This window comes from Phodopus roborovskii, unplaced genomic scaffold (genome assembly GCF_943737965.1).
Source record: "Phodopus roborovskii unplaced genomic scaffold, PHOROB, whole genome shotgun sequence".
NCBI lineage: Eukaryota > Metazoa > Chordata > Mammalia > Rodentia > Cricetidae > Phodopus > Phodopus roborovskii.
In genome coordinates this window covers 28,922,339-28,935,030 of record NW_026126460.1, presented here as the reverse complement: position 1 = coordinate 28,935,030, position 12,692 = coordinate 28,922,339, and the positions used below count along the sequence as shown (strand labels likewise).

At 38.3% G+C, this 12,692-nt stretch overlaps 1 protein-coding gene across 1 annotated transcript in view; it reads left to right on the top strand.

The window, feature by feature from the left end:
* Trip12 (thyroid hormone receptor interactor 12) overlaps positions 1-9,602 on the top strand; it is a 112,192-nt gene extending 102,590 nt beyond the window's left edge. The window contains 8 exon segments of the mRNA XM_051190608.1: positions 393-507; positions 780-934; positions 2,101-2,265; positions 4,175-4,339; positions 6,695-6,808; positions 7,173-7,267; positions 7,553-7,656; positions 8,257-9,602. Coding sequence (XP_051046565.1) covers positions 393-507; positions 780-934; positions 2,101-2,265; positions 4,175-4,339; positions 6,695-6,808; positions 7,173-7,267; positions 7,553-7,656; positions 8,257-8,453 — 1,110 coding nt within the window. The 3' untranslated portion in view covers positions 8,454-9,602.
* Positions 9,603-12,692: the final 3,090 nt, after the last annotated feature.

Here is a 12,692-nt window from a genome sequence, read left to right as displayed (position 1 = left end):
AATAGTGTTAAAACCCCAAAATGGCATATGAAAGAGTCAAACTAATTGAAGGAGATTGGGAGGTGTCTCCTGAGAATGTGGAACTTGAGTTGTTTTGGGGATGATCATTCCTTTAAAGAGAAAAATAAGCATATATAAATAGTACCATGTTGTTCACTAAAGGAAGCATTTATGCTTGATGCAGGAATTTTGAGCCATACAATTGAAATTGAGTCTAGAGGAGATGATAAAGGGTTTCCCATGCTCAAGACTCAGGGAATGTCTATTCTGGAAAACAGTCTTGTGCTTCCTGGCAAACACTTGTGTGAGTGTACAAGTTACCAAGAGGTTGTCAGGAAAAAAAAAAAAAAAAAAATCAATTTCTAAAATGATTCTTTTATTTTTTTTTCTAGGTTGGTACAGGTCTTGGGCCGACACTGGAGTTTTATGCACTTGTTTCTCAGGAACTACAGAGGGCAGATTTGGGTCTCTGGAGAGGTGAAGAAGTAACTCTTAGCAACCCAAAAGGTAATGTGCAGCTGTGAGTTGGTCAATTTGTATTACTCAGATCAGGTAAGGGGGCCTCTCCATTCTGGTTAGTCTCTGCTGGGGCTGTGTTCTTTGCCTTTCATTTCTTTTTGCCTCTATTTTCTCATTTATCCAGTGGGAAAGCTTTCTAGTTTAGAGGCTCTTGATTCAGTTTTGTAAATACTGAATATTGTAATGTTCTTAGTTACCAGGTTTTGTTTTGTTTGTTTGGAAAACTTCATCTGAAGTTCAGTGACTTGTTTGTTTTACAGGAAGCCAAGAAGGGACCAAGTATATTCAAAACCTCCAGGGCCTGTTTGCGCTTCCCTTTGGTAGGACAGCTAAGCCAGCTCATATCGCAAAGGTTAAGATGAAGTTTCGCTTCTTAGGAAAATTAATGGCTAAGGCTATCATGGATTTCAGATTGGTAAGTTTAGGGCTGTTTTCTTATCTATATAATTTTGTGCAATGTTCTGTGAAAGTACCTCAATCCCCTGTGCTCAATGCTGTGTTTCAGAGCAGTGCTGCTCTGATTTCATTGTGAGCACAAAGTGCTGGAGCATTTTGTTTGAAATGCCAGTTCTGTTTCTGTATCACATGTGTAAGGCTGTCCTGTGTCCGACATGACAGCACCTAGCCCCTAATTTTTTGTGTAGCATTCCGTTAGTAGCCAGGGCTGAGTCAGGCAACATAAAGATGGCATTAATTGTACTTTTGCCAGTATTCAATTTGGCGTTTTTAATTCAAAAAGAAAGCCATGTATGTGCATTATAGGTAAACTCACTGAATTTCTGTTTTAATGCTGCTATGAAAATAAACTAAGTGATCAATATTTATGGAGGCTGAATATTTCTGGACTTTTTCTTCATTTCCTCTTATCATATTTTCTCAGGTAATTTATCAGTATGATAAATTTGCTACCCCCACAAGTTTACATTCTTTTTAAACAGGTTATACAGCTTACCAGTTAGTTCAGAAGTTTCATTCATTTTACTTTTTTACTTTAAGTAAGTTCTTCATTTTCCCTTCTCTGATTTCAGAATATTAAATATGTAAGTATAATTATGTTGAGTTTACTTGGTTCAAAATAAAGTAAAATTCTACTGATGAACACTTTAGTGTTTCAGAGATACTGATATAAAATACTTTATGGACATTGTATGTTCGTCATTGGTGGGTTTGTGTGTGTGTTATGCTTAAATAGATTCTTTTTTTTTAATAGTTTATTTTTATGAATATTGATTGGTGTTTCACTTGTATGTATGCCTGTATAAGGATATCCGATTCCGCTGTTGCTAGAGTTAACAGACAGTTGCATACTATCATACGGGTGCTGGGAATTGAACCTCTCCTCTGGAAGAGCAGCCAATGTTCTTAACCACAGAACCATTTCTCCATCCCACTTAAATAGGTTCTTTAGCATTCTAAAATGTTGACAGAGATTTGGGTCCAGTTTGGCTGTCAATTTTTAGTAGAGAGAGAAAGAATTTCTATTTTTTTCTTTTCCTTCTAGAGTATTTGTTTTCAAATGACATCTTATAAAGTGCTTTTTACAGGTAGTTATGACAAAGTATGTTGCTTGTTCCCTTTCAGGTGGACCTTCCCCTTGGCCTGCCTTTTTATAAGTGGATGCTGAGGCAGGAAACTTCACTGACATCTCATGATTTATTTGATATTGATCCTGTTGTAGCCAGATCAGTATATCACCTAGAAGATATTGTTAGACAGAAGAAAAGACTGGAGCAGGACAAATCCCAGGTAGGTCTAGATGAGATGTCAGAGGGTACAGTAAGTTCTTATTCTTCTACAATCATGAGCTTCTTAAGTGGTTTGTATTTGACCTGGTTAATACTTAATTTTTTAGTTAAAAAATTATTTCTCTTTATGGGTGTTTTGTCTGCATGTATGTTTGTGTACAACTTTCATGTGGTGCCCTCCAAAGCCAGAAGAAGACATCAGATTTCCCTTGCATTTGCCTGCTGCCACATGGACCTAGGAATTGAACCTAGGCCCTCTGAAAGATCAACAAGTGCTCTTAAGCACTGAGCCATCTCTCTATCCCAGCAATATTTCATTTTAATAGACATGTTTAATATATCTTTTAAACTAAGAGAAGCACGATTTCTCAGTGTCCCCTCTTTGATCTCTAATAACAGCAAGTGGACATCTTGATTTCCAAATTAAATATTCTATCTTAAATTGTAGATAATCAGATATCTTCTCAGTAATTCTTCAGAAAAGTACTTCTCTATTTCTCTGTCTCCTTCTTCCTCTTCACCACAGATTGTGTTTGCATTGTGAATTTATACTACTACACCTAGCTTGGAAATAGTTCTTAATGGTTGTTGCCAAGCTGTAGTTATACAGTTCAAATGTATAGCATTTAAAACTAGCATGTATGAATTGCTAGACTCACTATCCAACATTATTAATCTAGAAAAGTTCATGGATGCCTACTCTTTGAGGTTTTTCTTTCATCTGTCAGATAATGTGGAGCTACATATCATTACTGTCTTTTCAAATGTGTGTTACCATCTCTTTAGGCTCAATCTGTGATTATATGCATATGGGTATTAGATAGCAACTCACTTTATAATTTATTTATATTTATGTGTATATATGACTATATGTAAGTTGGTATACTGCCTGAGTGCCTGGTGTCTAAAGAGGCCAGAAGAGAGCATCAGGTCTCCTATAACTGTTACAGATGACTATGTAATCTGGGAGTTGGGATAACTTTAGTCTGTGACAGGCTGTTTAGTGACAAGTTGGCTTTATTTTTTAAAAACTTGTGTACAAAATCATAGGTTTCTTAAGAATTTTCCATATGCATCATTGTACTTTGCACATTTTTTTTCCCTCATCACTTCCCCCCACTCCATTAACTTTCTTCCCCCAAGGTAGTGCCCTTTCTGCTGTCATGTTTTATGTATCTGTATAGGCAGGTGTGCAAATGTTCTGTCTAGAGAGCCCATAAAACAAACCGTTAGTATTTCCTATGTCCCTCTCCCCCATATGCTCATATCCTCCATAATCCCATCTGCTTTTCTGAAGGACAATTTGAGAGCTTCCTAATAATTGACATTAACTAAATGCCTTCATTTTCAGGACTTAAATTTTTGTGTTATTGATCTTTAATGATTAAAAAAAAGCATTTTATGTAGCATATAAACAATCCTCTGGGTTTGATAGGGCTTGGCTCAGCTTTCTTAGAAGGCAGTACAAAGGTGTGCTTTACGCATGAGCCTTACAGGGGATGGGAAAAGTTTATTGCCATTACTAGGTAGTACACAGTCTATAATTTTCCAAATTATATACACTCTTAGGTATACAGTTAGGTTCATCGATGCTGGCCTAGAATTAAAGGTTAATAAAAATGCATAAGGACTTTCTCTAATATGTGATATGAATGTGTTTACAAGGAGCAACTACTCAGTATGGAATATACTCCAGCAATCTTGTTTCTCTCCACAAACATAATTGTGTTCTGAGGTATTATAATGATTTCTTTTGTGACTCCAGTAACTTTTAATATGTAAAATATGACAAAAAAATCTCTTTAACTAGAAACTAAAGTAACCATCAGTTGTTTATAGGATTATGTTTTATTTTTGTAAAAACAATATAATTTTGTATGAATTTTGTGCTCTTCTCCCTCCATTAAAAGACCAAAGAAAGTCTGCAGTATGCGTTGGAAACTCTTACAATGAATGGCTGCTCTGTGGAAGATCTGGGATTGGACTTTACACTGCCGGGGTTTCCCAACATTGAACTGAAGAAAGGAGGGAAGGATATACCAGTCACTATCCATAATTTAGAGGAATACCTGAGAGTATGTATTGTCTGTTTTCTATGGGCCAGGAGCCATAGGAATTTATCTGCTGTGTTTTTATGAGGAGGGGATTTAGGTTGGTAGAACTTGGTCATTTAGCTTCTGCCTATGTGGACCTTTGCTAAAGACTTTGCACATCCCTGGGACCACTCTTGGAGGCCCTTTCAGCCTTTGTAAGCTTCTGTGCATTTTGTAGAGAACACACAAATATATTGTGCCAAAACAACAACAAGAAACCCTAAGAAGTTAACTTTCTCCACACTTTGAAAATACACAAAAATTCTAAGCATAGGAGATGAGACCTGTGGGAAGACACATGGACTTTGTGGATCACTGAAAGACAATCTTCTACCCAGTCTCATAACCTGTTATCAAAAACTGCATGTTGAGTAGGTCTATTTTAGGATGACCCTCAACATTGTGAGCTCTGTCTGCTATTCACCTCAAGGGTGACTTGGAAAAGTAACCTTAAATTTTATCTTTTGTTGCTTCAAAGGACACAGTGTATTTCCTTAGCTGCTGATCACACATGAAGGCTTCATCATGATAGTGCAGCATTGCATAAATGCCCTTTATCTTCTCTCAGACTGGGAGGAACTCTAAGGCTGGAAGGTGCACTTTGCATCCCTTTACTCTGCAGAAAACATGTTTGTGTAAAAACAGTTCTCTCTCAGTACCTCACGTAAGCTTATGTAGACCCAATCTTTTAAGCTTGATTGAATACCATGCATTACACATTTTTCTCCTATAAGAGAGAGCAGGCATCACTTGTTTGAACAGCATTTCTGCTCTTGTTTTAGGCCAGATGCCTTGGCAGAATTGTTTTTTAAAACACCAACATAGGCACACATATGCACACTTTGTTTGTTGTGATCACTACAAAGTGCATTTACAGCTGTAGACTTAAGGTTGCTAAATGTAGGAGAAGCTATTTCTTATTGCATGAAAAAGTTAAAAGCTATATCTTTTCATTACCATTGTTTAAAACTTTGCTTGGATTCCTGATATGGGCTAAAAAGAACATTGGATTCAGGCTAGAATACTCACTTTGAAACCTTGACCTTTCTTAAAATATTGTGTGGGACTTTAGAGCCTCTGAAAAACTTCAGCTCTGGTTTCTTTGTTTTCTTTAAAAGGAGGTAGTATCCAAGATCCTCAGCTTTAAGAGCAGTTCTTTGACTCAAGTAGTTCCTTTTAATAGCTAATCAGACTATCTTGCTGTATTACCTGTTTCTTGCACTGTTCTTGGGAAGCTGCTTTTCCATCTTACTAACAAGTAATGTGCAAACATTCATCCATACCTTTGCTTTTCTAAAAGTACTTTATAATTGTTTTAAAATAGTTGTTAGTAGTCAAGTGTCTGTACTGGCCTGCTCTTTGGGTTCTGACATGATATGCCCTCAGCTGCAGCCACTAACAATACCACCTGTGCACATTCACCATGCTCCCTTTTAAAAGGGCCCTGCCCACCTCCTATCCCCTCTGCCCACTTCCCCTTGTCCCCAGGGTCCAGTCTCTGTCCCCTTCTCTGCCCCCTCTCTCGTTTTCCAATAAACCTCCTTTGTGAGTCCTGTTGTATGGTGTGACTTCAAGTTGTTTTTTAAATTACAGCAATAGTAATACTTTTGTCTTAATCTGAATATTTTGTGTACCAGTAAATTAAACAGGGCTACTAGGGACTGAGTACATTTAGAGATGCTTTTTCTTACTCTCAGATTTTGTTGTCTTGCATGTCCAAGCTGTATTTGCTTAAAGATACACACACTGCAGAGGATGGTTCTCAGAACTTCACAGGATTTAAAAAAAGTCAACACTCCACATTAAAAATATGGCTGGTTGCTAATTAAAGGGTCTTGAAATGTTACTCTTTAATTCCAGTAACATTTTAACCTCTTCATTGTCTTTGGCTTTTGGTAAGACAATGTGATTCTCTTCTGGTGTGAGGGTTTTCTATGAATGAAGTTTTACAACAGTGTAGAAATGTATGTGGCAGTTTTGACACTGTCTTACAGGTCAATCCCCAAAATAGAAGTTTACCTGCCTGACCTTTTACTGATGTGGTTTTCTTTGAGATAGTCTGGAGATGTAATAACTGTGTTTGTGTGGTTTCTCTGTGTCCTTGCTGTCCTAGAACTCACTCTGTGGACCAGCCTGCTGCCCTTGAACTCAGAGGATATGCCTGCCTCTGCCTCCCCAGTGCTGTGATTAAAGAAGTGCTCAACCTCCACCTGGCTTAACAACATTTTTTTAGTTTTAGTTTTTAAAGTGATTCCAGAAGGTCATTTACTATTACATATTAAATAGTAAGTAGATTTGGAACTTTGTGGAATTTTAAAAATGGCTTCTTTTTTGCAGTTGGTGATATTCTGGGCACTAAACGAAGGTGTTTCTAGGCAGTTTGACTCGTTCAGAGATGGATTTGAATCCGTTTTCCCACTCAGTCATCTTCAGTACTTCTACCCAGAAGAAGTGAGTAGCTCACATCTATCTAAAAGACACAAATCATTTCTATCTGTGTAAATCATAGCAGGATAGTTTACCTTATTGCTTCAAATCTTTATTTACTATTCTACAACATTTTGGAGTAAGAGAGTGGAGTTCAGGGAAGGCCAAAGAGATTTTCTGATTAAGAAAGTTTGTTCAATATGGATGTTGGGGGTGGTATAGGATCCTTGTGTGAAAGTAAATTGTAGCATCAGCATTCTAGCCCAAACCACCATGCTGCTCAGTGTGAAAGGGACTTGGGGTAGCACTCTACAGTCTATGTTCCTGGACAGTCACCAGGTATGTGGGTGTTTCTTTGCTAATTCTTTATCCTTATTTCATCTCAAAGCTGGATCAGCTCCTGTGCGGCAGTAAAGCAGACACTTGGGATGCAAAGACATTGATGGAATGCTGCAGGCCTGATCATGGGTATACTCATGACAGGTAAGTATGGGCTCTGAAGTTTTTCAGTTCATAGTTAGGGATTTAGAGGAGGAGGGGTCAACTCATCAAAGTTTATGGGACATTTTTCCTAGACTAGCATATTGTTAAAGTTGTTCCATTTGGATTTCAGCTATTACAACAAAATAAACTTTTAAAGTGTTGCAATGAGAATTCATATGTAACCATATCTTAAAATAGATGTCATTATTAATGATTATAAGTGAGGCGTGGTATATTGACGTAGTATTTTAACACAAAATAATTCTGTTCTACTTCTTGTTTTAGTCGGGCTGTGAAGTTCTTGTTTGAGATTCTCAGTAGTTTTGATAATGAACAGCAGAGGTTATTTCTCCAGTTTGTGACTGGTAGCCCACGATTGCCGGTTGGAGGTGGGTAGTATTTGTGCTTAGTTTTTATTCTAACTGTGAGCGAATCATCCATTACTGGGGGTACAGTGTCTCTTAGTTACTACAATACCATTATGTTCCTAAGCTGCTTAGGAATATGTGAAGAAATACTGGCAGGGAAATTGAGACTGCTTTAAACATACACAGTCACTAATATATAAGAATGTTGCTTAGGTAAATTTGCAAACACTGTAGAATTTTTAAATTCTTAGTTGACTTAATCAAGAATAGATTCTAAAAATTAAGTTGAATGAGTCTGCTTTGCTTGTTTGGATATTTTAATTTTTATTTTGTATATGAATGCTTTGCTTGTCATGTTTGTCTGAGGCCAGAAGAGGGCGTTGGATCCTTCTTGGGCTGGAGTTACAGATGCCTGTCAGCCACCCTGTAGGTGCTGGCAATTGAGCCTGGGGCATCTGGAAGAGTGGCCAATGCTCTTAGTCAGTGAGACATCATTAGCTAAGAGAGAGGAGTACTTTGTTTGGCAGTTTAACACTACAATAAATCAGTGATGTGTCTTGTGATAGTAATGATATTTTTTAAAATGAACCAAATTTCTTGAACTCTTTTTCTCTTAATTAGGGTTCCGGAGTTTAAATCCACCTCTGACAATTGTGCGGAAGACATTTGAATCAACAGAAAACCCAGATGACTTCTTACCCTCTGTAATGACTTGTGTGAACTATCTTAAGTTGCCGGACTATTCGAGCATTGAGATAATGCGTGACAAACTGTTGATAGCAGCAAGAGAAGGCCAACAGTCGTTCCATCTTTCCTGATCACAACAAGAAATCAGTGTCTGCCTATTACAGCAAAAGAAAACAAATCATGATTTCTTTTCTATGTGTCAACTGAGTCAAGGAAACATGTTCCTCCTTCTTGTTGTAGGAAAGTGGCTTGCAGATTATAATTCATAATGGCCCCGTGGACTTCAGTGATCAGGCCCTAAAGCGTTGTTGTGATGAGGTTTCTTTAGCAAGTTCTTGTTTAAATTATCATTTATTTGATGAGTGAAGTTTTTAACTTGCTTTGCTGTGTGAAATTTCAAAGGGATGTTTTTTTCAGGCTGGAACAATAAATGTCGCTGTGCAGTTTAATTCTGGGCTGTGTGTATCCATCTAGCTAAGTTTGCAGTATGTTTCTTCCAAAGACAACTCTTGTACATAAGTACAGACATTAAACTCATGTGTATTTGACAACTCTAGTCTAGTAGATGGGTTCTGTGTGTTTTCCACCTCTAATTTTCTTTTGTTGCCTGTGCAGTTCACAGGTTTTGTTTTGTTTTGTCTTTGTTTTGTTTTTAAATAATACAACATGAACAGTTAAGACATTTTCATTAGCCCTGAGCCTTGCCATTCTGGTTCTTTCAAATTAAGATAAAATTTAGAATTCATTGAATTGAAATATATTCTCAATATAATTCAGCCTTTGTAACTACTAGGTAGGTAGGCTTTTCTTATAGCTTAGTTTTAATATAGTTACAGAGCACTCCTGGCTTTTTGCCAAGTGATACACTAGGTCTGTTTACATGGCATTCCCATCATCCTCAGCTAAAGGAGGAAGGAAAGCGTATTCATTTTTCTGTGTAGGTTAAAAGGTCCACAGCTTGAGCTGGCCAGTATTTATCCTGTGGCCAGACCATTTTAAATTGATGTAAAGTTTTAGATTAATTACTTTTCATTCCATATTGGAGTTCAAAAGATTTTTTTTTCCCCCTTCCCTTACTCCTGTTTTAAGTTTCTGTTGTCTTTGTCTCACTCTCTCGTCTTCTCCCAGTTAATTGCGGACAAACCGTTCAGCCTTTGTCTCCACACAGATCAAAGCACCTGTAAACAATGCTGTCCATTTGTTTGTGTGCTCATTTCTCAGATCTGCAATAATCCTTCAGGTTAATGTTTTTACCTAAAAATAAAATAAGTTTGCTTCACCGTTTTTGTTTATAGTTCTGTGCTGTACACATGCCCACCTGTCTAAGATAAGCAGTATGGTTACATTTCAGTTCAAGTAAGTTGTGTGGCCACAAGTCCAGCCATGGTGGGTCTTACAGCTTCTTGAACATACAATGTGGAAAGAAAATGGGAACTGATCTGTATCTTTGTAAGGCTCAAATGAAGACTAAAAAATTTGAACTCTGCCTTCATCTCCTTCAAAGTGAGATGCACCTTTTTTTTTTTTTTTTAACTGAACTTTGAAGAAACTACTGTGCTCTCTTGACATAGAGCCACCTCCTTTATCCCATTGCCCCAAGGGAAGGTAGTAGCTTAGTTTACTACTGTAACTCATTCTTACACTGACCTTGCCTTATGTGGAAACATCCCCTGCTGTCAGAAATCTCTTGACAGTTTGCCCAGTCAGTGTGGAGGAGTTGGGGCCAGGAAGTCTCTGCTCACAGAGGCTTGCAAATGAGCAATGTTACCTGGAGAGGGGAAGGAGTTGGGTTCTGCAGCTTCAGCCTGTTGTCCAGAAGATCTGGGCCCCTTTGTTTCTAGTTCTGGTGTTTTACAAACTGAGCACAAAGATTTTGTGTGAACACAGTATTTTATTCCTCACTTTTTAAAGAGCTGTTAAAATGTAGACATCTGTACAAAACAAAGTGATGTTTCATATTAAAGTAATCTGTATTTGCATTTTACACCTGTGGTGCTGGCAGATTTGGCTTCATTGATTCCGTGCATCAACTGAATGCTAATGATGGTTCTGACTGCAATGTTTCAGAGCCCCAAATCATTGCAAAGCTTCCAGTCATCAGCTTTCTTCCCCAGTACATGAGACCAGTGGTTTCTTAGGGTCAGGAAGACCACATTTTGAAGCACTCTAAGCAAAGGCCTTAATTTTGCACACTAGGGGAATGTATACTTGGTTTGCTGTGCTCCAGGGACCAGCAAGCACCATTGGTATGCTTTTAAACACAGCCAAGTGCACTGTCAGGGTATTAACAGAACCTCTTACTTGTCCTAGGTGAGTAGACTGACTGTATAGAGGTCTAGGTGGCAGTAGGTGGTGTGGCCCAGCCCAGCAAAAGCATATCATACATCACCAGCACTGGGAGAGCAGTGAGTGGTTCTGCTTCTGCTTGTTGTCAAGCTGGGCATACCTCATGAGGAGTGGTACAGCCGAGAGCTGACTACCTGTTCTGAGAGTGATTTCCTTGGGCATCTTACGCATGAAGGCCAAGGACTAGAGAACCAGCTTCTGCATCTCACAGACAGGTTGTCCCCACCCCCAGATCTTCCTATACCCACTCCCCACAGCACTGCAGCTATGCCTTTTTTTTTTTTTTTTTTTTTTATTGTGGGTGCTGGTAACCTAAACTAGGTCCTCATGCTTAGGGCTCAAATACTCAACCCACCAAGCCATTTCCAAGTCCATCACCAGCGGATTGAGGTCACCTTGTTTTGCGATTTTTTTTTTTCCCCCTCTTTTTTTAACATTAAGTACAAGTTGAAGTAGGATGGACACCATTATCCCAAGAAACAAGTGCAACTGGTTGGGAGGAAATGTGTACAAGTGGCCTCCATTTGTTTCTTTTATACTTTTTCTGACCCATTTTGTTTTCCCTGTTGTAATGAGAATATTGTCTTGAACTGCCGTGCTCTGTATGATTCTTTGAAAAGTGGTGTTATATAGGTGTTAGGTTTGAATTGCTGTAGCTGGTATCCACAGTAAGTAACCTGGTGACAGGTCACTGGAAAGTTCCAGTTACCCAAACATTAATACCAGGCAACTCATAGCACTTAACTACGTCAAAAAATTGGTATATGCCAAGGAGTTCAGATGAACAAATATTGGCAAGAAGAAATTCCTTAACATTTACAGAGTTGTTCTCCAATAATGGAAGAGGGAGATTTATTTTTACTACAAATGGACTCACAACCAAATCGATAATCAACTGCTGATCTCTGTAAAGTGTGTTCTTTTTTGATCTGAAACATTTATATGAACTGCTGGAATAATGAAACTTCAGACTACAATGTGTATGTAAAATTGCATCAATGCCCTGACTCCTCTGACTATATTTTTAATAAATGGCATTATCCTTCATGGTTAGTTTTGTTACATTATGTACAATCAGATGGTGTTTTCTGACAGGTGGTGTGCAGAAGGTTTCTTTGAAAATCTGCTTCTGGTAAGTATCAGTGATCGTAACAATATTGGAGGTAGGTTGCCTAGAACACCAGGAGACTGCCAGCTCAGATGTGGAACAAGGTGTTCATGTACTTGGTGAATTCTGCCTTTGTAGTTGAGAAACACTTAAATGTGCAGAGATAATAGTGTCTTGATGGCAGAAGTCCTGAAGTCTCTGTTCTTGTCTGTCATGGCTGGCTGTTCTATCCATGACAAATGTTAACATCAGTCTATTCCTGAAGGGGGGGGGGGCGCTAGCAAAAACGAGTGGATTTAAACACATATTTGTGTATTGTCTTGGTATTACTACCTAGGGGTGAAAGCTCCTTTTTTTTTTTTATAAAAAAGGCTGTCATAGTTGCTAGGTTCTGTTAAATAGTTTGCAATGTGAAGCTGTACTTCCAGCTCTGCTTGGGGACTGGGGAGCAGCACCTTGGGGTTGAAGTAGTTCTGGGAATTGGTATCTGAATGTTAATGGACTTTGTAGATTTAATTTTAGTTTTTGGTTATGTATATGTGTATGCATTTGCGCTCATGAGCTATAGGAACACAAGAGGCCACAGGTGTCAGATTTCTCTGGGGCTGGAGTCATTAGGTGATTGTGGATGCCAGGAATCAAACTGGGTTCTCTGCAAGAACAGTATGTGCTCTTAAATCTATCCAACATTGACCTTCACGTTTTACCTTTTTCTCCTCCCCTCTTCCCATCCACCTTCCCCCATGTCCCCCATGATCTCAATTTAACTCAGGAGATGTTATATGTATGTCTCTCTTAGGTTCCTCTTTGTTGCCTATGTTCTCTGGGGCCAGCAATGTCCATTTAAATCTTAATGGCAGTTGTTGGGCCAGTATTCAATGGACAGCATAGTATTCCCTTTGATACCACTATTCAA